The sequence below is a fragment of the Malaclemys terrapin genome, chromosome 9 (assembly GCF_027887155.1).
Source record: "Malaclemys terrapin pileata isolate rMalTer1 chromosome 9, rMalTer1.hap1, whole genome shotgun sequence".
NCBI lineage: Eukaryota > Metazoa > Chordata > Testudines > Emydidae > Malaclemys > Malaclemys terrapin.
Window position 1 is genome coordinate 19,624,543 of NC_071513.1, and position 27,124 is coordinate 19,651,666.

The 27,124-nt window shown below is 42.6% G+C and overlaps 1 protein-coding gene across 1 annotated transcript in view; it reads right to left on the minus strand.

The window, feature by feature from the left end:
* Positions 1-10,222: 10,222 nt before the first annotated feature.
* ATP7A (ATPase copper transporting alpha) overlaps positions 10,223-27,124 on the minus strand; it is a 63,920-nt gene continuing 47,018 nt past the window's right edge. The window contains exons 8-23 of the mRNA XM_054039721.1: positions 26,425-26,501; positions 25,981-26,206; positions 25,279-25,512; positions 24,689-24,780; positions 24,178-24,305; positions 22,786-22,940; positions 22,289-22,423; positions 20,953-21,147; positions 20,565-20,747; positions 19,994-20,207; positions 18,855-19,001; positions 18,313-18,455; positions 16,750-16,953; positions 15,717-15,834; positions 15,038-15,140; positions 10,223-14,031 (exon numbers count right to left, since the gene is read on the minus strand). Coding sequence (XP_053895696.1) covers positions 13,755-14,031; positions 15,038-15,140; positions 15,717-15,834; positions 16,750-16,953; positions 18,313-18,455; positions 18,855-19,001; positions 19,994-20,207; positions 20,565-20,747; positions 20,953-21,147; positions 22,289-22,423; positions 22,786-22,940; positions 24,178-24,305; positions 24,689-24,780; positions 25,279-25,512; positions 25,981-26,206; positions 26,425-26,501 — 2,631 coding nt within the window. The 3' untranslated portion in view covers positions 10,223-13,754. The remainder of the gene's footprint in view (positions 14,032-15,037; positions 15,141-15,716; positions 15,835-16,749; positions 16,954-18,312; positions 18,456-18,854; positions 19,002-19,993; positions 20,208-20,564; positions 20,748-20,952; positions 21,148-22,288; positions 22,424-22,785; positions 22,941-24,177; positions 24,306-24,688; positions 24,781-25,278; positions 25,513-25,980; positions 26,207-26,424; positions 26,502-27,124) is intronic.

Below are 27,124 nucleotides of genomic sequence, written 5' to 3' on the forward strand. Positions count from 1 at the left end.
GCGGCAGAACGGCCCGGCCCCCGCCCGCAGCCCATTGGCCACCAGGCCGCGCCGAGTCAGGCAAATGGCCGGGCCGCCCGTCAATCGCGGAGAAGCGCCCGCCTCCCCGGGAGGCTGGGCGGTCACGTCCCGCACGGAGCCCTGGCTCACGGGGGGCGGGGACATGGGTGTCTGAGGGGCGGGGCGCGGGACCCGGCTCCCGGGGATGCGGGCTGTAGCCCCCCCCCGTGCGAGCCTGAGGGGCTCGCGGGGGCCTGTGTTTAAGCGCTGCAGGAATGGGCTGGGAGAGCAGCAGGTCTGGCCTAGGGCAGGAGCAGGCAGGGCTGTTACCGGGGCCGGATTCACCTTTTGTGGGCCCCCATGGAGGCAATGGAGCATGGCGCGGGGAGGGCAGTCCCCGGAGCCAGGGGCCAGCCAGAGGCAATGGGGCATGGTAGGGGGGCTGCTCCACCCAGCCCATTTACAGACTGGCAGTTGCCAGACACACAGTGGCCCACCTGGCCCTGTGCTGCCAGCATGCCCCTTCCCCTTGGGGGCAAGCCCATGCCACACCCCACAGTCCATCTCCTCCACCCAACACCCCCCGACTCCCTATGGCCAGAGGCCCCCCAGACCCACTATATCCAGCCCCATCCCTCCAACCCACCCACAAATGCACAGCACCCTGCACACCACCACCTCTTCCCACAGCTCCACCAAGGCCTGTCCATCCCTCAAGATGCACTTGTTGGGAGTGGCCCAGCCAAGCCCTCCACACTGTCCCCTACACACACAGCAGGCTAAGATTGGCCAGGCTTCTGCACCAGTCCCGGACAGCTCAGCTCCAGGAAGACAGGTGGGGCCCCACTGGTGGTGGGAAGCAAAGATTGCCCTGACCAGAGGTGCACTGGGGTCCGGCCCGGGGGCTGAGAGGAGCAGGGAGTGGAGAGGAGCCCTCAGCTAGCAGGCAGGCAGGCTGAAAGGAGCAAGTGGTGGGCGAGGGGAGCCAGCAGGATCTCGGGACACAGTGCAAGCGGAGCAGGCTGGGGACCCTTCTGATCATGGGCCCAGGCTGGGGAGAGACAATGTGAGTGAGGTAATAACCCGCATTGGACCAGCACCACAGAGCACTTGTCCAGCTCAGGGAAAGTGGAGTGGGCAGCTTGTGGTCATCACCAGAGACGTTGGTCCTATCAGAGATATTAGCTCACCCACTTTGTAAGAAGCTGGAAGCAGCAGCTTTGGGAAAACGGGGCTTGAAGTGTACCCCATGGTGGCCCAGTCTATGCACTGCTAGGCCTGGACTCCTTGTGACATCCCCATGCACCCACTGGTGGATACACAGTTACATGCCGCCATGCGTTTCATCTCTGGCCCCGTGCGTCCGACTCCACACCCATGGCTTCCAGTTCTGAGCTAGTGGCAGGTTACTGGAGAAAGTATGTGCCAACTCAAGCCTGTTGCTGCACAATGACCTTTTAAAACCACCAGCTGCACATTTGCCGTCACGTTGTCCATTATTGTCTCATCCATCACCAGGATGTTAGGGCAGAAACACTCTGGGGGGAGGAATGGATATGTTTTATAATCCCCAACCAGTCCCTTGGGACCAACCCCACAATTTGTCCATCTGGTTTTGACCTGCCCCATCACCAATGGTCCCTGTTGAACAGTTTCCAAACCGGGCAAGGTCTCTATGCAGCCAACTAGTATCGCTGGGGCCTTCATTACAGCCCTTTGAACAGCTATGGCGCTACACAGACGATGACGTACATTGTCAATTAATGCCTGCTGTCTAGGTTCAGCGGTGGCCTAGAAGAACTGCATCACACCACTGAAGATGCCATTGCTTGGCTGGATGCCTATGTACACGCTAAATAAAAACACACTAAACACTGGTGACAGGTGGAGGTAGGGTGTTCTGCTCAGGGTGATGAGTGTGTAAAGACCCTGTTCTTTCACCAGAGAGATCCCAGGCACACAGACCCCAGTCTGAAACATTTAGTTCTATCCTGTTTGATGTTCCATGCTGTGTGTGTGTGTGTGTGTGTGTGTGTGTGTGAGAACTTAATAGAACTAATTCTGCCACTTCTTTTTACCGCTGTCACAGCCTGTGTAAAAGTATTAATGCATAATAAATGCCTTTAGATAGACCACCTTGACTCACCCTATCTTTTACTAGACTAACTTCTGTTAGTGAAAGAGGCAAGATTTCAAGCTTCATGGAGCTCTTCTACAGGCCTTTAGTAAAGGTGTTCAGGTGCAGAACAAGTCCTAGTGTATTACACATTAATATGTCCACAGCACTGTATGTAGAGTTGAAAACATATATACTCTGAGATAATGTTGCCTTCCATTCATGTCACATTTCTAAGTATTGTATTGTCTAAATATACTACATGTTCAAAGCCCTGTCCAAATATGCACACAGTGATCCACTGATTACGAGCTTTGTCCTATGTGTTAGACAGCAGTTTCTGGAGCACCTAGTGTTCATTTATTTTTAGGATTCTAAGCATTGTAAAAATCATGTTCTTTCAGTCCTCGGGTAGAAACTAAGATGAATCAGCAGGGAACACTGATGGTGGATGCTGACTCCTTTTACCACGTGGGGGCTGATGACGCACACAGCCACAGCCGGCCCTGTCTATGAAACATCACAAGGAAAAATATACAGTAACATAACATTCAAGGCTGTCAGTACCCAGTTGAAACGTGCACACACACATTTTCCAACCACACTCACCCTATACCTAGACCCTCCCAAGGAGAGATCTGACTCCTTACAATATGATCATAAACCACAGTAGATTTCCTTAGTGAAGCATTTATATCCAGAGCTCAATTCTGTATGATAAGGGTATTTTATAAGTGTTTCAGTACCTTATGGAAAGCTTGCAAAGGCTCATCCATCTCTCTGACCCTACTCCATGGTAATCATCCACATCCAAATCATCCACTAATAATACTTCCAAGTATGATATTGAGCAGATCAGTAGTAAGTGCAGGGTTCTGGGAGCAAAAGTGAAGGAGTTGGGTGCACAGGTTTTTTTTCCCCTATCCATCCTCCCGGAGCAGGCTGGGGCCCCTTCTGATCATGGGCCCAGCTCCATGGAGCCATTGTAAACCTGGCACTGGCTGTTACAACCTGTTGGGTCCAGGCTGGGGAGAGACAATGTGAGTGAGGTAATAACCCGCATTGGACCAGCACCACAGAGCACTTGTCCAGCTCAGGGAAAGTGGAGTGGGCAGCTTGTGGTCATCACCAGAGCCGTTGGTCCTATCAGAGATATTAGCTCACCCACTTTGTAAGAAGCTGGAAGCAGCAGCTTTGGGAAAATGGGGCTTGAAGTGCACCCCATGGCGTCCCAGTCTATGCACTGCTAGGCCTGGACTCCTTGTGACATCCCCACGCACCCATTGGTGGATCCATTGGTGGATACGCAGTTACATGCCGCCATGCGTTTCATCTCTGGCCCCATGCGTCCGACTCCACGCCCATGGCTTCCAGTTCTGAGCAATATTGCTCCATCCTCCCCGTTGAGAATAAGGGCCCAGACAGGGGACACATGCAGCCTAAAGATGAATGCATGGCTGCGCAGTTGGTGTAGACAGGAGTGCTTTGGCTTCCTTGATAGTAGGATTCTGTTCTGAGAAAACTGACTGCTGGGAAGAGACAGAGTCCACCTGACCAAGAAAGGGATGAGCATCTTCAATCACCTACTTGCTAACTGAGTGAGGAGGACTTTAAACTAGGTTCAAAGGGGGAAGATGACAAAAGCCCACACACAGGTATTAAAAAAGGTGACCATAACACAGAGATAGATGTTGGGGGGTGGGGGTTGTTAGGGAAATGAAAAAATTCAGTAGGGTCATAGGAACAAGCAGGATAACAGTGGGGGAAATCTGCTCAACATCTTAGATGTCTATACACAAATGCAAGGAATATGGGGAATAAACAGGAACAGCTGGTAGTATTCGTACATAAACTGAATTCTGACAATTGGTATCACATATTTGATGAGATAAATCTCATGATTAGAATATCGTCAGGGCCGCTGGGGGGGAGGGGGGGGGGGCAAGTGGGGCAATTTGCCCTGGGCCCTGCAGGGGCCCTCACAAGAATATAGTATTCTATAGTATTGCAACTTTTTTTTTTTTTTAATGGAAGGGGCCCCCAAAATTGCCTTGCCCCAGGCACCTTGAATCCTCTGGGCAGCCCTGAATATCAGTATAGAGAAGCATAGCTTGTTCAAGGAGGATAGGCAAGGAAAAAAGGGAAGAGTTAATGCATTATACATCAAGAATGTATATAACTTGTTTGGAGGTCAAGAAGGAGTGCACACTGCATACTAGCACTTTCAAAGGACAGGATTAAAATTCAAAATTACCTTAACAAACTGAAGAATTGGCCTGGTATCAACAAAATGAAATTCAATAAAGACATGTGCAAGGTACTAAGGAAGAAAAAAAATCAAATGCAAGAATACAAAACAGAGTAACTAGCTATGGGGTTTATAGCGAATCTGTAGTGAAGCGAGACTCACTGATGCAGCTCCTCCTGCTGGTTATCCTGGGAATTAGCTCTCCAGCGTACAGAGCACCTCCTATTGTCGGGTGTCTCGCCTGCCTTAGGGCCCCCATGTCTCTCCCGGACCCCAGTGTTCCTTTTCCTCTGGGTTCTGCCCTCAGCAGTAACCCACAGTCTGGATATCCCCTCCCAGGGGAACCCCCAACCCTCTATCCCCACCTTGCCTCAGTGGCTACTACCAGTCGTCATCTAGCCCCCACTCACTGGGGCAAACTACAGTCTGTAAACCACTTATCGCACAGGGGAAGGAGGGTTTGGACCTGCTTCCTTTCCCTGCAGCCCAGTACCTCTCTTTAGGCTTTGAACAAGGCCTGCAGCCTGGGGAGTTGCCAGGCTGGAGCTCCCCAACTTGCCTTTCCCCAGCACTTCTATACCTCTGGTACCTTGCTCCCACCCAGGCAGCTAGGTCCTTCTCTTTGCATCGCTAGAGAGAGACTGACTTAGCTCCTGGCTCACAGCCTTTTCATAGGGCCAGCAGTGGCTGCTTCCCCAATCAGCCTAGCCTTTTCTCTCAGGAGCGGGGTAACTGCCCCGCTACAGGATCAAAGATTGAATAAAAGTCAACAATGTAATGCAGTTGTAAAAAAAGGTTAATATAATTCTGGGGTGTTATAACAGGAGTGTCATGTGTAAGACAAGGGAGATAACTATCTCACTTTACTTGGCTCTGGTGAGACACTAGCTGCCATAGCGTCCAGATTGTGGGTGCCACAATTCAAGAAAGATGTGAACAAATTGGAGAGTCCAAAGGAGTACAACAAAAATGATAAAAGGTTTAGAAAACCTGATCTAGGAGGAAAGATTAAAAAAACTAGGCATGTTTAGCCTTCAGAAAAAATGATAGCGGGGGTATGGGGGAGAGAACCTGATAGTCTTCAACTATGTTAAGGGCTGTTACAAAGAGGACTGTAATCAATTGTTCTCCACGTCCACTGAAGGTAGGACAAGAATGGGATTAATCTGCAACAAGGGAGAATTAGAACATTTCTCCTATTATCTAACCTGACTATATACGAGTGACGGAGTCAAGGAAATTCATGTATGCGGATGATATTGCCCTAGCAGTTCAGTATACAAGCCTCCATACCATCAGCTGCACCCTAACCCAGAGACCTGAGCACTATGGCTGATTATTTCCAGTGCTGGAAATTTAGGCCTAATCCAAAACAAAAAACCCCATGATAATTGCTTTCCATCTGAACTATAAAATGGCTAATACCAAACTTGATGTGCAGTTCTACGATGAGAGCATCAGCCAAGAAGCTAATCTAAAGTATCTTGGCATTACACTGGAGTTTGACCTTTCAACAACACCTTGAGACCACCCAAGATAAGGTCAGATCTCGTGTCGTGCTCATCAGAAAATTGGCCGGAATATCATGGGGCTCCAGTCCACAGACCTTATGAAAACAATTGCCTTGGTATATTCTGCAGCTGAATATTGTGCACCAGTGTGGTCTCATAGAAGTCACACTAAGCTCCTTGACACGCAACTCAATAATGCTATGCGCATAGTGTCAGGGATGCTCAAATCTACTCCAGTTGACTGGCTCCTGGTCCTATCGCACATCCAGCCTCCACAGATTAGAAGAGCTGCTCAGACATCTCACTTTCTTATTCATATCAATGCAAATACGAGGATCCCACTGCACCATGATCTGCAGAACCCATCAAGGAAGAGATTAAAATCCCACAATGCTCTGTGGAACTGTATCAAGATCCTTACACCCAACTTTGATGCTGAGGCTCAATGGAGAGTCACATGGAGCACTTTGACCGCTCAAAACAAACAAATCGTCACTGATCCTGTTGAGGAACCACCGGGTTTTAAGTTATGCTGGAAAGACTGGTGCAGATTGAATCGCATCAGGACATCTCATGGGAGATGTGGACAAACCCTCTTTAAATGGAAAATGAGGCAAATACCTGTATGCAACTGTGGTCACCAAGCACAAACAATAGAGCACATCATATCTGAATGTCCCCTTCGACCTTTGGCCGGGGGCCTGAAGGACATTCACCAGCTCACTACTGCAGCAATGTGCTGGCTATCAAACTTAGATATAAGTTTGTAGCTGTTGCTACCTACCCAAGCCATATGAAAGAACTATAAAGCTTCCAAGGAATGTTGTGGAATCCCCATCACTGGAGATTTTTAAGAACAAACACTGTCAGGGATGATCTACGTTTACTTGGTCCTGCCTCAGTGCAGGGGGCTGGACTAGATGACCTCTTGAGATCCCTTCCAACCCTACATTTCTAGAGTGTCTTTGCTTTTATGATAAAAAAGTGTGAAGAAACTAAATGAAACAGTTCTTGTCAGGTTGAACAAAATGGCTTGTTTGCAATTACATTTTTGACAACTTTTTTGATTTGGTGATTTTTTTTTTAAGAATTTTTGGTTTATGGGAAGAACAGGATTTATTTTCTGATTTTTCACAAATGCAAGCAAATGTAAAGAGTCATTTGCCCAACTCTAGTTGTGAGGATGAACTCCATTATGGAGGGGGAGACACTCAGTCAAAACAGCCATAAAAGTAAAAAGACAGACTAGGCAGTTCTCTTCTGGTGGCCTTCAGGCAGCTCCCAGCATTCTTGTTAAAGGCAAAGAGTTCTCGCTTTTTCTCTTGCCCATCTTCTGTAAACAGCAATCCACAGTGGTTACAGTGAGGCTGGTCTCTTCTCTTTAGATCTTACTGCCATGTAATCTTATCTATACTGTCTTTCAGTGTTTCAAATGAAGATGAAGAGATGAACACACCTCTTTGACCAAATTAATCTTCCTAGGTTACTCCAAACCACTAGGCCTCCAGGGGTTTACTCCTTAGTTCATGTTTAAAAGATTAGGATTTGTACACACACACACACACACACACACAAAACAAACTAGAAATTGGTTTTAGTCCCCACCTTTAGATAATTTGGTGCAAATCGATGTGGATACTTCTTTTGGAATAAGACTGTTCCATGTTAATTTAAATTGGTAAAAAAAATAGACCTCAACAAAATAGGACAGTCAATCTGAAATAAGTGTGTCCACACACAGACTTGCACCAAAGTAGCTAAAGGTGTGAATTAAAACCAATGTTGCTAGTTTGGTTTCAGTTTGTGTGTAGACAAGCCTCACCACCACAATGGCTAGAAATGTAGGTCTCATCCCTGCACTAAAATTTACAGACTTATGTGCGTGGCACCCCATTAATTTCAATGGGGATCTGCACCTGCAGACCTGTTTGCAGGACTCCTGTGCTAATGTTTTTTTAAAGGAAAGCTAATGACCCAACCCTGCAAAGACTTAGACTATGTCTACACTGCACACCTTACTTACAGCCAGGCCCCTGTAAGGTATGCAGTGTAGTCATTCTTTGTCAGCAGAAGAGAGCTTGGGGGAGTGATAGCTCAGTGGTTTGAGCATTGACTTGCCCCGGGGTTGAGAGTTCAATCCTTGAGGGGGCCACTTAGGGATCTGGGGCAAAAATCTGCCTGGGTAAGGTTACCGTTCGTCCGGATTCTCCCGGACATGTCTGGCTTTTTTGAGTTAAAAATAGCATTGGGAGGAATTTGTAAATGTCCGGACTTCCCCCCCCATGCAGAGCACGCACGGCTGACAGGGCAGCCGGACGGATCCTGCCACTCACACAGGGCTCTGGCAGCCAGAGCCCCTCCTCTCCCCTGTAGCTTGAAATCACTCCTCTCCTCTCTCTCCCTCCCTGCATTCACAGATCACTGGCCAGCCGTTCGCATCGAGCCTCCCACAGTCTGGAGCTCCTCCCCTGCTGCCCAGAGCACCACTCCACAGCACTCTGAGCGGCATGGTAAGGGGGCTAGGGGGTTGGAGAAGGGGCAGGGAGGTTCTGGAGGGGGCAGTCGAGACAGGGAGCAGGGTTGGATGGGTCGGGAGTTTGGGGGAGGGTCTGTCTGGGGATGGGGGTGTGGATAAGGTTTTGGGCAGTCAGGGTACAGGTAAGGGGTAGGGTCCTAGGGGGCAGTTAGGATGGGGGGGTCTCAGGAGGGGGCAGTTAGGGGACAAGGATCAGGGACGCTTAGGTAGGGGGTGAGGTTCTGGGGGGCAGTTAGTGGCAGGGGTCCCAGGAAGGGGCAGTCAGGAGACAAGGAGCAGGTTGGGAGTTCTGAGGGGGGCAGTCAGGGGGTGGGAAGTGGGAGGGAGTGGATGGGGGCGGGGCAGGGGCAGGGCTAGAGCAGGGCTCCCCCTCCCCTCCAGTGTCCTCTTTTTTGATTGTGGAAATATGGTAACTCTTTTCTGGGGATTGGTCCTGCTCTGAGCAGGGGGTTGGACTAGATGACTTCCTGAGGTCCCTTCCAACCCTGATAGTCTATGAAAATAAAACCACCCTCAATGAGGGGCGGTAGCTCTCCTGTTGACAAAGCACTGTCGACACTGACACTTTTTGTAGGTAAAACAAAAGTTTTACTGACAAAAGTGCAGAGTAGACATAGCCTTACACACACACACACACTTAACTTTCCACACTGTAAGCAGTCCCAATAAAATCAATGGGACATCTTACCATGCAGAAGTTAAGCACCTATTTAGATCTTTGCAGGATCAGAACCTGAGGGTGACAGAGGACTTATGAAGCAACTGACTTTTTCACAAAAGACAGAAACGTTTCACAGCCAACAATGCCTTTACTTATACATTCATAGAGGCAGGGATAAAGTGTACATGATGCCGGAAAGGCAATCACAGGAAGGGGAACATAAAGAAGCCTCAGGTGGAGAGGTGTATTTTGCAGGTAGCAAAATGTTAGAGGCAGTTCTATTGTTTTTATTTTAAATGTTGTGTTTGGGAGATTATACTGTGGAAGTCAGCAGATTAGCCAGTGAACTCAATGGTAAGCCTCCACCACATTGCCTGTCATTTTTGTGTCCTTGCATCTTTCATTCTGTGCCCCTTGAATTATTGCAGCAATCATTCTGGCCATGCACAGTACCTGCAGAGATCTAGGACTTAGACTTAAACCCTGGTCAGAACGAAGTGCCATGACCTCACACAGGGGCCCTCAGGTTAGATTTCTTCTCTGTTTAGGATGCTTCAAGTACAACTTTATGCTAGTTAGCAGTTTATTTTGGATATAGGGTGACTACATAAATGAAAGGTTCCAGTCTGCAATAATACTATGAGATACCTTTTACCCGAGAATCTCAAAGTGTGCAGAACCAACATTAATTGACCATGCCCACAGCATCCCAGCCCATTTTATAGCTGGACCAACTGAGGCAGAAAGTTAAAATTACTTGCCAAAGATCATATAGGGTAGCAGACCAATGGCAGAGCTGACAAAAATAAAAAAAAAATCCCGATTCACAGTAAATCACATTCCCAAATAAGAGGGTCACCTTTGAAACTGGAAAGAGGGAGCAAAGTTGAAACAGCATGTGGTGCCAGACAGATGCTTCCATAATGCCGACCCACTACATGTGGAATATCTAAATATGCTACAAAGCAACCCTACTTAGGTGAATGAAGAATCCTTTCTAAAGGCCATATATTTTAAGCTTTATAGTAAAGCACAACAATACAGGGATTAGTCAAGTGCAGCTGGCAACGATATTTTTCCAACTTCACAATAGGAGTATTCGAAATGGAATTCTAGAAAGCACTTTAAAAACCAGGCATTGGACATTACATTTTGACAACATTATAATTATAAAGTTGAAGGCACAGTCTTGACAGAATTATAAATGTAATATTACATACATATAGGTGTACATTTAAAGAGACATAACAGTACTAAAATTAGTATTTCACAGAATTGTTCACCATTCCTTTTCTGATATCAAACTTAATAAAAAAGATTTCTCTAAAGTTAAAAATATTTGGTTGGAACTTCTGGTTTCTTGGCCAGAAAACAAAATATTATTATCGGCTCATGTAATTAAACATTGCCCTGCTTCTGTTCTGACTTGGTTGGTCTTACAGCTCCTTTTGGTATGAAATTGATTACATGTAATAGGAGGCATGCCTGTATCATTTGTAAAAGTTTACTGGTAAATCCAGAGTAAAATTTCAGAGTGATTATTTTCAGGGCTTTGTTTTGTTTTTTTAAGTAAGCCAGAGGTCTTACTATCTAATGACAGTACAGGAAATAATAATAATAAATAAACTAGTTTGATGCATAGTTTCATTTATAACTGAATATCTTAAAATGGTTTTGATGACACAATCACATGATTTCAAGATGTCCATAGACAGGAGCAAAGTGTATTTACAGAAAAAATTAGCACATTTACATGTGTGCACATATTTTACCTTTTATGCTATTTCACCTCCACTGTACATTCAAACTGGAAAACATTTTGGTTTTTCAACTTCAAGCATAGCATGAAATATTTTATTCACAAGGCAACATAAACATTCTAAAATTTCAGCAAATTCCCACACAGACGTTTACCGGGAAAAAAAACTGTTTTCAAAAAGGCTGACTCAGATTTTCTGGACCAGATGTACAATACTGAGTATGTCAATGCAATGTATATTCATTCAAGTGCAAAACAAATTTCCAGTCACCTGATTAAAATAAGAGGCTTCTTAGTATTGGATACCACTGTGCATGTGCAGTAATTGGATCAAATACTGGTTTTAATGATATAGAAAGCATTAAAGGGGGACTTTCATACAAGGAAAACGTGCAGATTTAACCACATCTATTCATCTTAAACATTGAGTAATAAATTGTTCTCATTACCGTATGTTTGCTAACTACCAACCAAGAGTTTAAAACCAGGATTTGTCCTAAGTGACCATTCTTGATTCCTGAAGTAAAAGTCTTAATTTTGATATTTTTTTCCATGCAACAGATGTCATAAGCATAGGATTATGAACCTGTTCCTGCTCCCACATAAGTCAGTGGCAAAATTCCCATTTTTGAGTAGGACAGGGCCCAATCATATTCATTGCAGGATCAAACAGAAGATGACCAATTACTAGCATAATTCAAAACCAAGTTCTCTTGTATAAAGAAAGAGGCTGCTGACATGTGAAAGTTCTTCCTTGAGAAAACAAATCATGCAGAATACTCCCCATTGGACCTGCTGAGTCTTGCCAGAAAGAGCCTCTGAAAATGAGGGTAGGTGAAAAACAAAACTGGAATCGTGGAAGCAACTTATGTGATCTTAAAGCAGTAAATGCTGCATGGCAGTATTATATTGGTTTCTATATAACAATTCATCCACTAATCAAAAATAGCGGTCTTGTTCAATATTGAGAACACCAGACAATAGAATGTCTTTACTATAGCATAAATTAAAGTTTCCTGACACGAGAAAGGACAAATATAGCTATAATCTAGATTGAAATATTTCTTAAAATCTTATCAGTTTGTGATCTCATGAAACCAAATTCCTGAATGGAAATTTGGTTTTTTTCCTACTCCTAATTTTCTCTTTAATGTGGAAACAACAAAAAAGTTATATATTGCACTCAGCATTATGATATGTATAAAATACTCTCTGAACGCACCTTAGGGACAACATATTCTGCTGCACAAAACTTCCTGTTTTCAGATTTTGATATTTTCCCTTATGAAGTGACAGACACTTCAGTAGTGAAAATTATACAATATATCAAACATTTGCTTTTGACATTTTACATACATTATGTGTGCATTATCTGTGATTCCCAACTTAAAAACTAAAACACTAACATTTACTGTTCTCTGTGTCTATTCTCTGATAAATGTGCTGACCTCTCTGAAAAACACAACTGAGAATTAAATGCTCACATCATGGATTAGACTTCATGGTATAGTTCCTCATAATTATTTACCTAGTAAACTGTTAAATAGCTCTCTTAGCAAAGGATTTAAAGAATAAAATTTGCAGATTAGTCAATATTCCAGAGAGGTAAATGGGTGATAAACACCTAGTTGCTTTCTCAGTGAGAAATTTCATTTTTAAGATTTATGATTAGCAATCAAAAATCTAATTTTGAGAATTCAGTATTGTAACAAGTGAAGGTGGGCCCAATTCACAAAATCTGGATCTGGATATTCCCAAATTGAGGTGGTTGGGAACCAGGGTTTTGGTTCAGGGCCATCTCTGGTACACTATTAACATCTTTAAAGCAATTGACATTATCTCAGTAGGTAGTAAACAGAGCAAACACAGTGTGGTAACATTACCTAAATGGGAAGGCGTAATTGTAAAGATTACAATGGTGGACCTTGTAACATCAGTATGAATCACTGCAGTTCATTTAAAGGGAATTGGCAGGGCTGATAACTAATAACTACACTGAATGCTAACAGACTTTTTAAAAACCCCAATAATTCAAGTAGTAGCAATTCAGTAGTAATAGTAGCACTCTATTACTTCCTCAGATGAGCATGAAAGAAATCTCGGGTGGTATGTTTTCTGAGCTAGCAGAGGCTCAGAGAGGCAAGACCAACCCATTGTGTGTGTACTTAATGTGCTTTCTAGCAGACAATCTCAGTCGCAGGAGTGTATTGGGACACAGATGTACAGAGAAAGAAAAGAAGTTAAACAGGGAGAAGATGGGGGGAAATAAACCCAAGCTCCCGCAATTCTCTCTCTACATATGACCAGGATCCAGATCAAGGGAGAAGAGATGGCAAGGGATTTGGTTTAAAAAAAAAAAAAAAAAAAATCTAAGATTTTGCAGGACAATTGCTTGTATGGAATAGGTTATAAATGAGAGTAATCCCAAATGTTATGCAATAAGGCACATCCATTTGCAAATGAAGAGCACTTTCAGTGTTTACAGCTGTGGTCATCAACATCTTTGATACAGCAAACATATTAACCACGCTACACATCAAGAAACTGTCCCCAATTGCCTGTTGGTCAGTCCTCTACTCCATTTCTGGTTCCCCTGTGTGTTTTCTTAATTATATTTCAGCATTTTCTAGAAAAATAGTGTGACATTAATAGCTTCTTAGTGACATTATCCAGCTTCACTTGCAGACTCCAGCTGCCACTGCCCTTTCTTTCTTTGCCGTGTCTGGTAAAAAATACTGGAAGGTCACTGCAAATAAATGGACCAGCTTCAGTGTTTAAAACATGAAAAAAATATTTTCTTTCCTGTACAATTGGGCAATTAAAACCTAGAGAAGATAAGAGGAAAATCCTTAAAACAAGTCAGACCTCCAGAACTTATCAGTGCATACAGAATTCTAGCCAACTGTATCTTTTTAAGAGCTTTTCATAATGCTGTGTCTTCTTCCTCTCTGAAATCTCCCACTAGAAGTGAGTGCTTATCTGGTTCACTGAGAACTATACTGTTGAGGGAGCGTTTATCTGAGAACAGGGAATTTAGTGAGGCTCTACTATAACTGATGATTTGATCCATTAGGCTGAGTTTGGGAGAAGCTGTCCCAGTATCATCAATTCCAACATGGACACAGATTTCCGAACGGCTCTTCTGTCTCATATAGCCACGGGCACGGAGCTCATGTTTCTCATAATTTGGTTTCTTGTAGCTAAGGAAAAAAAAAACAGTATAAATTAGTTGGCAGTAACTGTGAATAGAAACAACTCAATGTGGAAAGAAACTACTGTAGATGCTCATGTACAAATCAGTACAGTTAATACCCACTGCCATTCATAATTTGAATACATAGTGCAGTGTTAAAAACTTCTAATTTCTCATCTTTTGGTTGATTCTAATACCAAATGAGAGCTTTATTTTAAAACAGTACACAGAAGGGGAAGGGAGAGCAAAGCAGATTCATACCACTTCTATTTAACTGCTTGACTGGTGTTGAAATTCCCAGGTACCTCCTGGTAGAATGGATCTACAGGTTTTGTTAACGGAAGAGGCATTATGGAAGTGTTTTACTATAATTAGGAAATCATCGCCTTTTCTACTCATGGCCCTTTGACACCTGCACTCACTGGTTCCCACACTATATGGTATCACATCTACCACAGCTCTCCATTGAAGTTGGCTGAGGGGTAAGAAATAAAACAAGCCATGGCATTTAACACAGCATTGTTTATTGCAATACTTCATACTGTTAAGTCCTCAATGCCAGTAGGTGTGGTGTTCCCAACTGTGTTGCATCATAGCCACAAAATCTGTAAAAAAGCCAGCGTGATCTGGCAACAAAACCTCCCACAGATTTTCAGTGACAAGAGTTATTACATACTAGTGCACTACTGAGTTTTATAGTTCCCATTATGTGCACCTGGCCGGGTTTCAGTTCAAACTCACGTTTAACAAAACTGCCTGACATATTTTGGATTGACTGGCTACTCCAATGAAGCAAAATGGATAAAAAAGAAATCAAGAAGGAAGTGTGTTGAGAAAGTGATCGGCCTGAAGACAGCCACTACTAAAGACGGACTTGCCTGAATTCCAGAGCTAGGATTAGAGTTTAGGAGCCTCTAACTCTTCATCCTGTGCCCAGTTCACTAGACCCCTCTGCCTCTAAACTAAGAGATCTGTGACTGCAAATCAAAATAAATACAGAATTTTTCACTTACAGCTTTAGCAACAGAGAAGAACACACAACGGAAACAGAAGAGGCAGCCATTGCAGCAGAGCCCATCCACGGCTGCAAAACGATACCAACTGGCAGAAAAACACCTAGGAAAGAAACCAGCGCTGATTCCAGATAAACCACATAAGAACAGAATATTCCTTATACAGTACCTTTAATGCACTGTATACAATCAAGTGTCCCTATGGATGTTTATACATGAAGTTTTATTTGCATTTTAACACATTAACAAACATGTCTGTAAGTTCTAGTGTATGCAAAACAGAAATACAGGTAGGAATAATAATTTTGTCATTTCTATACTAGAATTTACAGCTGTATTAGCTAAAATGGGTTATCTAGCATGGGTTAAAATACAACTGAAAGTTCAAGTGTAGACATAGTTTGTTTTCCCTGCAGTAAAGGATTCTCTTAATGTAGTCAAAACCATGGGTTTTCACACCTCATTCAACAAAATGTTTCTCTTAAATATATGTTGATGTACAGACCATATCATAATAGGGGATAGTTTCCTGCTACTCCACCACCATCTCTCTAAAGATAAAGAACTTGTATTGATAACCAGTCACAGGCAAGAACGATGGATACCATTTTATGAAGAAAAAACACTGCAATCATCAATTAAAAAAGCACGTCAGTACAACAACAGAACACTCACGTACCAGCAGCAACAGGAATTCCCACGAGATTATAAATTAGAGCAAAGACAAAGTTGAACCGGATTGTTCTGACGGTTTTCCTTGATAAATCTATACTTGCCACCACATCTAACAAATCGTTCTGCAAATTAAAGTGTTTATAGGAAAAGTCAAAGAAAACTAATGTCACATATGAAATGTTATCATATTACTGTTTTCAAAGCTAAATACTGTGCACTGAGCATTTCTAAAATATATGTAGATATACCTATCTCATAGAAGTGGCAGGGACCCCAAAAGGTCATCAAGTCCAGCCCCCTGCCTTCACTAGCAGGACCAAGTACTGATTTTTGCCCCAGATCCGTAAGTGGCCCCTTCAAGGATTGAATTCACAAGCCTGCTAAAAAAGGTCAATGCTCAAACCACTGAGTTATCCCTCCCCCAAAAGATGCAAGTGTCTCTCTAGTAGGTTTTTTTAGCTTGTCAGTCCTTCCTCTATTTTATGTTTGTGCAGTGCCCAACACAATAAGCGTTTGGAGTCCCTGGGCACTGATGCAAAACAAATAAATAATATGTTTACAGCAACGTTAGTGTTGCTACAATCACTTGTCAGGGTTCCTATCAAACTCTGTTTTTTAGGCATTTATAACCAGGCTGTGAAAATTCATTCGTAAGTGCAACTTAGCATGCAGGAAGACATGATCACCAGATTCTAGGTGTTATAGCATCCTTCCAAAAACCCTCATTCCCTCTCCTTTACCCATCCTCAAACTTGGCACTGTTGCCACAATACATCCAGCAAAAGAAAGCTGGCTGCAGCTTCCTTCAAGAGCCAATGAACATCACACCCTCAGGAGTCAGAGAAAGATAGTTTCCTCCCTGCTCCACTTCCATTGGTCTGTAGGGATGGAGCACATCATCTCTGCAGTTGTCCCAATCAGGCCAGTGTCAGAGTGAGGGACTGAGCACAGGTCCCAAACAACGGCTTTCACTTCACTGTCTCTGGCATGCCCCACCCATGTTTCTTTAACGAAACAAGCTTAGTTCCATTACTTACCCTAATTAAAACAACATCTGCTGCCTCAATGGCTACATCAGTGCCTGTGCCAATTGCAATTCCAACATTAGCCATGGCAAGAGCGGGGGAATCATTGATACCGTCTCCCACCATTGCCACTCGCTTGCCCTCTTCTTGTAACTGTTTCACTTTGGCTACCTTGTGTGAGGGAAGAACCTCAGCAAACACTTTGGTGATGCCAACCTAAAGGAAGAGAAAGAACAAAACCATATTACAACTTTTCCATGTGTTGTCCAAGATTCTGTCTCTGAATGTATATGCTTTCTATTCTCTCTGGTGAGGAGCAGACAGTATCCCTTTGAGTGAACAGTGAACCAACTACAATCCAATTTCACTTTAAGTAACATATCACACTGCAGACTATTTTTTCCCACTGCCACACTATTTTATCATTTCCCCAATGCGGTCACTGGCATGAGGGAGAGCCTAGTCTATTTTAGGGATGTGACTTGATTTTAGCAAGAAAGGTAATAATTGTGATTACTGGATTAACAAAGGGAGACCAATTCTGTTAAAAAAACTGACATTTAAAAAATAAAAGAAGAACAGGAGTACTTGTGGCACCTTAGAGACTAACAAATTTGTTAGTCTCTAAGGTGCCACAAGTACTCCTGTTCTTCTTTTTGCGGATACAGACTAACACGGCTGTTACTCTGAAACCTGTCATTAAAAAATAAATAGGAAGATACTGTATAAAGCAGGAAACAGTCCTAATTCATCCTTTTTGCAGAGAATGTACATACTGCTGAGAAGACACTAACTGCTATAACAACTCAAAGAAACCAAAGAGATCTATGGCACCTTTAAGACTAACAGAAGTATTGGAGCATAAGCTTTCGTGAGTGAATGCCCACTTCATCAGACGCAAGTAATGGAAATTTCCAGAGGCAGGTATAAATCAGTATGGAGATAACGAGATTTATACCTGCCTCTGGAAATTTCCATTACTTGCGTCTGATGAAGTGGGCATTCACCCACGAAAGCTTATGCTCCAATACTTCTGTTAGTCTTAAAGGTGCCACAGGACCCTCTGTTGCTTTTTACAGATTCAGACTAACACGGCTACCCCTCTGATACGAAGAGATCTAGATTTTTATATCTTCAAGAGTAATCTTTCTCCAATGATCAATGTATTTTTATACCAGCTATTTAAGTAGAGATACTTAAATAGATAATTGCTTGAGGATCATTCAAAAATAAACTGATTTAATTATGCACTACGAAGGTTAAAAAGGAACATCATCAGGCTAAAAGTCCTGGTCCAAATCTGATGTAAGAAGTGCAATACACTGAAGTCAGAATTATAGCTGCTTACAAAAAACCTACAAGTGTTTCTGAACTAGTTACTAACAGCTTAGATTTTTTCCCCACTGTTGGCACTTTTCACCTTCAACCAATTTTGCTATGTATCAGCCAGGGGGGCACTTAAACATGAGAGGAGATATTCCCTCCCTCTGGAGTAGAGCATAACAGAGTTCATTAGGAGGGTGGGGAGAATACCATGAAGAAAATTGTAAGTCAATTAGATATTCAGCAACTTACCTCAGAGGCAATATATCTCGCTGTTTTACTGTTGTCTCCAGTCATTAGAACAACTTCTAAACCCATCGTCTTCAAAATGTGGACTGCCAATTCAGCTTCAGGTTTCACTGTATCAGCAATAGCTATCAAGCCACACAGCACTCCTAATACAGACAGCATGAAAATGAATGTGTTCCTATTAAAGTTCTTTTCCCCACCTTTAGCAGGAAATGGGTCCTAGAAGACCCTCTCAGAGCCCTAAGGATCCCCTCTTTTTCTTCATTAGTCTCCTAACCCTTAAAAGTCCTTGTAGTATGCCCAAACATCTGTGCAGTAGAGGAGAGCTGGACGAGGCTCTACCTTTCAAAATGTTACAAAAACTTGAAAGCTAGAAACTCATTTGTGGTCACATGATTCTATACAAGCGCAAGGTATTATTACTTGTTATTATTAATAATAATCATCCAGATTATAGTTTCAGGGTCCATTGTTTCCCTCATCGCTTTCTATTTAAATGCTCACAAGTCAAACCCAAGAACACAGAAAAGGGACAACAATCTTACCATCAACAGCTACAAGGACTGCAGTGCAACCTCTACGTTCGTGTTCAATCATGGCATTATCAATATTGCTTTTAAGAAGAAGGCCATTTCTATTCATCCATTCCCGGTTTCCAATGAGAACAGAATACTTTTGATGATTCAAGGTAGCTGTAGGAAGAAAATATAATCCTACCATCATGTGGATACATTCAAGTTAATCCAGACAAGAGTTCATAGAGTGCTCAAACAGATTAGTGGCATCATTATCCAAAATCTAAATGTTTAGGAACAGTTTTCTTCTTACCCACCCCACAAACGTTTTAGCTGTTCTGCAATAAGAGGCTGATAGCATTTACTTGGACCTACAGTTCTAACATGGGACAACACTGCGTAAATTTCCTCTCTCTGAGTTCTACTACACATGGAAGTCATGAGTTGAGCCTTTTTTGAGCAAAGACTGGTCAATAGTGTAAGTTACATGAAGATTTTGGGTAGTAGCACAGTTTTAAAGAGAACACAAAAGGGTAGTGGGAGCGGACTCCTGTGTTCTATTTCCAGTTCTGACACAAATCACCTTTAGCACAGAACTTTAAAATCTCTGTGTCCCATTTTAATAGAGCTCCTTTTAGCCCATGTCCTTTAGAGATACGCAAGCTTCAATTACCCCATTCCCAGGGCCGGCGCTTCCATTTAGGCAACCTAGGTGGTCGCCTAGGGCACCAGGATTTGGGGGGGGGCGGCAATTCAGCGGCGGGGGGTCCTGCCGCGCTCCAGATCTTCGGCAGCAATTCTGCGTCGAGTCCTTCACTTGCTCCAGGACCCGCCGCTGAAGTGCCCTGAAGACCGGGAGCACGGAAGGACCCCCCCCCCCCCACCGCAGAATTGCCGACAACCACCGGGAGCGCGGAAGGACCCCCGCCTACGGCCCCAAAAACCCTGGCGCCGCTCCTGCCCATTCCACAGATGAATAAAATACATAGCTATTAAATTAAGTAAAAAGCAACTCCTCTGTGCCTCCAGGAGGTTGCAGACCCGGTTTTCCAGATGGGAAAGGTTAGTGACCCATGGCAGCCTCTTCCCCCAGCATCCTCAACAAAAGTCAGACAAAACCAGATCATCATTCTTGGCACACATTTTATTTTACACACGTGTCAGCTTACTTGGCAACTGGGCATCAATAATCAAGGCAGGTTGCATTGACTCCTCAAAGTTCTCATCAACTTTTATGAGTGTCATATTCTTAATATTATTTTCTTCAACCTTCTCGTTCCTCCTGTACAGCAATGCTTCAATATTGGTGACTTTACAGCTAATGCCACAGCCTGCTACTACCTGAAAATCTGTACAGGTTCCAAGGGTTTCTGAGTCCAGTTCCTAAGAGAAAAGGTCAAACATTTTCTGAAAAATACAGAACCACTTGCATTTATAAGAATGCTGACAGTAAATTACACCCAAACCCAATCTAGAACATAAGCAGATAAAATGCAATCATCAAAACACAAGTTTAAGTGTCAGGCTCTAGTGTAAACAGTACTAAATCACTCACATGCCTTCACAATTTTCAACTTTCAGAACTCTCCAAGTAAAAGGCCACTTCAATAAGCCAACCACTTTCTAGTCAGTGCAAGGTTATTCACAGATGCACACACAATATTGAGACAAAGCTCTACAGGAGAGGATCTCTATCACTGCAAAATATTCTGCCCATCTAAAAGAATCTCAGTACCATACCTTCTTGCAGTATTTTGTTATTGCTGTCCCCAGAGGGTGTTCACTGTTACTCTCAGCAGTCCCCATTATTGCCAAAATCTTATTACGTGGCATCTGGTTATCCTCCACTAGAATCTTCACCTGCATCACTTCTGGAGTTCCATGGGTAATGGTTCCTGTTTTATCAAATACCACCACCTTTACCTGCAGCAAAACAGAAAACTGCATTGTTGCAAGAAGGTCTTACTGCAGAATCATTCAGATGCAAAGTTACTGTCCAAAGTTACTACCTAGCCACCTACAGACAACATGTGGTGATAACTTCTGTGTTTGGAAACAAATGCAGAATATTGGCATGTAGAGTCCTACTATAAATTAAAGCCTTGGAAAAATAAATTAAATTTTTTACCTTATGAGCCATCTCTAGTGGCTCTCCACCTTTGATCAATATGCCATTCTGAGCTCCTACCCCAGTACCCACCATCACAGCTGTTGGGGTTGCTAATCCCAATGAACAAGGACAGGCAATGCACAAAACTGTGATGGCGGCTTGGAAAGCAAAGCGGATTATTACTTCGGTTTTGGAAATGCTCTTATTGTAACCCTGTGGACACAGAAACACGTTTTAGTAACAGAATAAGGAACATTGTAAACCATGTATTCAACTATATATTTTCTTAGTCACAAAGGCATATTTGTAATTACATACAATAACATTCTTCAAACATAGATTTTTAAGTTGAAAAGTAAAGCGCTCAAAAGTTAGGAAGTACCAGAATTCTGATTGTCCACACAACCTTATTCTGTCCTGTAGTGCATATACCTATTACATGCTATATTTTACTCATAAGACCCCTGCCTCATTCTATTTATTTACTCAAACTAAAGAATATAAGCCATGAGACTCCCTTAAACTGGACCATAATAAACAATAATCACCATATGTAATTATTAGAATAATGCCCGATAAATACGCTCCACTAGAATCTTCACTTGCATCCTCTGTCAGAAAAAATAATCAAGCAAGAAACTGCCATCATAACTGTCTGATGGTGCAAAGTCCTATAAATGATGGGCCCCTGTCCTATAAATGAGATCCACCAGTGTGTAAAGTCTATTGACTTCAAGCTGGATTCTCCATGGGGCTGTGCCAGGAGATCCTGATGCAGAATTGGGACCTAGATTGAAGAGATCATCTTTCCCAGAGGAAAGGAAATTGGAAAGTTTCAAGGTTTTTGTAATGTCAAGTTACTGTTTTGTTTGTTTTAAACAGTTAATAATTAGTTTAATATAAAACAGGTATTTTTGTTAATCATTGAACTCACTTAGGTTTGTAAGTTCAATACTTTTTCAAAATAAAGTTCCCATTTCTGAGTCTGTTTAGTAGTGAAGTTGATACTTTCAGTCCTAATTTGTATCAGACAGAGCCATTGCTAAGTAGTACTAGTAAGACAGCAGCCTATACTCAAACAATATCCCTATGGTTGAATGGAGATGAACAGTGGCAAGGATGTCTAGTAACTGCTTTCTAAGTAGTTTTAAATATTTTGTAAAGACTTAGTTAACTATCACATGCTATATGACTTTGCAGTTTTCCTTTCATAAGCAAAAATATAGAAAAACATTGCAGCATGTGAACAATATACTAGACAAGTGACTGTGAGGATATTCTAGGATGGAACTGTTGCAGTCAAACAGACTTCTATTACACCTATTATTTAATAACATTTAAGAGAGTCACTTACTTGAAAATATGTTTCCACAATTTCAAAATTGACAAATCCAATTACAATCCAAGCAAAAAGGGTAACCACAGAGATAGCCACAATAAAAGGAACAAAATAACCACTAAGTTTGTCTGCAAATTGCTGGATTGGAGCCTACGGGGGAGAAAATACATAAACATCAATTCTGATCACATGATACACTTTTCCATGCTTTAAAGCACCAGTATAAACAGAGTACTCAGCATATTCAACAAATACTTCTAATAAAATCTAGATAGTCTCTCAATAGTTTTGACATTTTGATATGACTTTAGAGAATTAAGAGACTCAGAACTTTGAAGGTTTTGAGTTCAAAGTTTCTCTGACTGATATGTCGAGATTGCTTGGTGTCTTGATTTTAAGACTTATGCTGAGGTTTAAAAGACTCTAAGCTTTAAGCAATTTGCTGAATAGAGGCCTAAATGAAGAGGCAGAAACTAATAGTTTAAATCAACGCCACTATTCAGTGAAAGTACCTTTGAGGTTTGTGCCTCCTCCACAAGTTTGACAATCTGAGAGAGAGTTGTATCAGCTCCGACGTGAGTTGCAGAGATCAGCAGTGACCCATTCTGATTAATAGAACCGGCAATAACTGTACTGCCAGGTTTTTTAGCCACAGGCATTGCTTCACCTACATAAAGGCCAATAGCAGACATTAGGGTGGTAAATTCTGATTTTGACAGTGTTTAGGGTTACCATATTTCAGCAAGAAAAAAAGAGGACGGGAGGAGCCCCGCCCTAGCCCCGCCCCTGCCCCTCCCACTTCCCGCCCCCCCAGAACCCCCAACCCTCCCCCCGTTCCTTGTCCCCTGACTGCCCCCTCCTGGGACCCCTGCCCCTAACTGCCCCCCAGGACTCCACTCCCTATCTAAGCCTCCCTGCCTCTTGTCCCCTGACTGCCCCAACCCTTATCCACACCCCCACCCCCAGACAGACCCCTGGGACTCCCACGCCCCATCCAACCACTCCCCACCCCCTGACAGCCCCCCCCCCAGAACTCCCAACCCATCTAAACCCCTCTGCTCCCTGTCCCCTGACTGCTCCGATCCATCTCCCCACCCCTGCCACCTGACAGCCCCCCCCAGAACTCCCAAACACTCCCCCCCTGCTCCTTGTCCCCTGACTGCCCCCTCCTGGGACCCCTGCTCCTAACTGCCCTCCAGAACCCCACCCCCTACCTAAGACTCTCTGTTCCTTGTCCCCTAACTGCCCCCTCCTAAGACCCCCCCCCCCAACTGCCCCCCAGGACCCTACCCCCTACCTGTACCCTGACTGCCCAAAACTTTCTCCACTCCCCCCAAAAAGCCCCCCCCCGTTTCTTGACTGCCACCTCCAGAACCTTCCTGCCCCCTGACCTCCTTACCCTGCTGCTCAGAACAGAGTGTTGGGCTCTGTGCAGCCGAGCCGGACACGTGGCTGAGCTCCCCAGCACAACAAAACCCGGTCCCTGGCCCTGCACAACAAAACCCGGTCTGGCCCTGCACAGTGCTGCCGGACTGGGCTGCAAGGGAGCTGCCGGCTCAGAATGCAGGGCGGATCCGGCTCCTCTACAGCTGCTCCTGAGTCCAGCCCGGGACTTCCCTGCAGCCCTCCCAGCCGCTGGCTCTGCTCTGCGGGGGGGGGAAATCCCGGACATTGTGAGTGCTTTACAAATTCCCCCCAGACGCTATTTTTAGCACAAAAAGGAGGACATGTCCGGGTAAATCCGGACGAATGGTAACCCTAACAGTGTTATTTTTCCAACTGCTACCTAGTCCTAACAAACCATTAGAAAACATACAAGAAAATTAGTGAACTTTAATCTCCCTTGTTCATAAGTATTTGATACAAATAAATATTTTAAATTTTTTTAAAAGCAAACAGCTTACCTGTGATGAGGGACTCATCTACCATAGACTGTCCTTCAATAACACGGCCATCAACTGGGAATTTGCCTCCTGGAACTACTTTGACAACATCACCCCGTTGAACCAGTTCAACGTCAACCTGATCTTCACTGAGAAGGGAGTATAGTACATTTAATAAAACATGGCTAGTGATGTTACCAAGTCAAAAAGCACTTTTCAGCATTATATACAGCAGAATCTCACCAATTCATACATTGCTAATTGACAAAGGGCATTTTGTGATGCTTTATCCTTGTTTTATTACTTGTTTGTTTTTGTATACTTGCCAATTCAGAAAATCCGTTCAATTTCAAAGCACAAATTAGCAAGGTTGCACTATGGCATATCAGAATGGTATCAATTTTATTACATTTTAATGTTACATCTGGCAAATTATCTTAAGTTGAACAAGTTACTTGTTGTGCACATCTTCAGCAAGGTAAAAGTGTTAGTTCAAAAACAAAGAAAAGAAAGGAAGGACAAAGTGAAATACCTCAAAAGAACGTTGTCTGGTCCTAGGTTAACAAGAGTTGCTTCTGTAGCTTGTAGTGAAATTAGTCTTGAAAGGGCTTCCGATGTTTTACCCTAGAATATGAATTTACACATTTGTCTTTGATCACGCTATTGACAAAAAATAATCACAGGCTAAACAGCTACATGCGATACAATTCACCCTTTAAAACAAATACTTCTTGCAAACTGACTAGAAAAAATAAAATTGACATTTTAAATAATTTTCAAAATTGCTGAAAATCGTTTTGCAACATGAACAAATGATAAGCAATCAGGATCACACTTTCCCATGTGATTTCATTTTAAAACATGTGCACCCTATAACTACACCCATGCAGTTTCCTGCAATTTGTAGATGTGACACTTTACACCAAATAACGATTTATAAAAATACAAAGTTTAGTATTGCTTCTGTTTTCTTACAAGCTGTGATTTTGCTTGCTAAGTATTTCCTCTGTATCTCACTAAAAAGTTAATCTTTCATTCTTTCCAGTGCCAACTGTCTGGAACATTTTATAGTATTTTATTTCATGTTCAAACATACGAGCAGGTACTTTTATTTTGCTTTACCTTTGCCATATGCTCTAACCATCGGCCCAATGCAATGAACACAAATAGCATAGGAGGTGTGTCAAAGAAGGTCACAGGATTCACTTTTGCTTTTTCAGCCATTGCAACTAGAAGAATAACGAAGGAGTAGACAAATGCAATGGTGGTTGCCAAAACAATCAGCACATCCATGTTAGCAGTTTTATGCTTCAGTGCTTTGTATGCTTGAATGTAGAAGTACCAGCCCCCAAATAACTGTAACAACAACAACCACAATGGTACTTTACTCAAAAATACAAATGCAAAAATTACTGCTCTAAAGCTACTTTATTGAAAGTGAGAGGTGCAGGATTCTTTTCTGTACGTCCTTTTTTAAAGTTCAGGTTTAAAAGTTTAAACATTAATATTTCAATAGATATGAAGAACATACATTTAATTAGTCTACTGCAAATCAAGGGAACTCAAATTAAAAAAAAAAGACTAATAATTACAATGCTAAAATACAGAAGATGATGGATCCAATCCTGCTCCCACTGAAGTCAAAACACCTACGGATTTCAACGAAAGCAGGCCCCATAACAGTTTCAATAAGCATTTTGAATCAATGTAATTCACAAAGTGATCTTTTGTGCTTAATATTTTTAACGTTCCATTATAAAAAGACAATTTCAATTTGTGAACTTCTAATGACAGCACACTGAAAGTCACCATGTTTTTATTTACCTGAACAGGGACACACAATAAAAAAGACAGCAAGTTCATTACAGACAATCCTGGCAGGACCTGACGCTCCAAGAACATAGAAGAGTGATAGGCCTCCATTTCCTCCTTGCTCATGTTGCGATGCTGGTGAACATGTGCGAGATGACTATCCATAATCATCATGTAAATCATCAGCGCCATTACAGGAATGCAGAAAAAGAGACTCACAAGAAAAGATCTTTTCCATCTTAGATAAAGAAAAAAAATAATAATGAAAGTCTGATTTATTTTGCAAGTAACAGATAATTAATCATCACACAGATAACATTTTAGCTACAATGTCTGCAGACACCAACAAAGTAATTTGTGAAGACTTCACTTCTGGTTCAAAAACAGCCTCAAATTTTAAAAGAAGAATCAGATGAACATTTAAATAGAATTTAAAACAGGCTCAATAATACTTACTGCCTTATTTCCTGTTTGTGGTCTAGATGGCTAGCAGATCTGTCCTTCTTGATTAAAGAAGTATCAAAACCTAAATCCTAGATGAGAAATGTATCAAGGATTTGATTTTACCATACAGAGAATTAACACCACAAAAGATACACTTTCATCTTGATTTGCAGGAAGTCATCAATACTGAACGCAGAGAAAATACCTTTAGCTGTACTTCTTTGTCCAGGCAAGTAAATATCACCTGTGATATTCTATTTCCACAATTTATATGATGCTAACTGCTGTACAGAACACAAAAGCTATTCCCTGCCATCTAAAAAAAGGAATTTGCCTGCTGGCACAGACAATTGAAACATACAGATGTGGGCAATATAAAACTTATTTCTACTTTTTTTAAGATATCTTGTGCTGTATAGAGATATTTGTAGGTTATCTGGTGGAGCAGGCCATGCATTCAGCTTGCTTCATTAGCATATTTATAAGGTCATTCTTTCACTTTCCATGTCAAAAGGTACCTCAGAAATAGCTGTTAGATTTAGGCTTCAACTTGTTCTAAAATGCTCTTTCAGCATTTCCTTGCAAGGCCTGGACAAAGTCACCAAGGAGTACTGTTCTGCTGGCATATGGAGTTTCCCTTACTGCCAGAACACCTGTTCTGTATGTTGACTTCTCTACACTGATGGTGAGAAGGGTGGATGGAAGAGAAAGA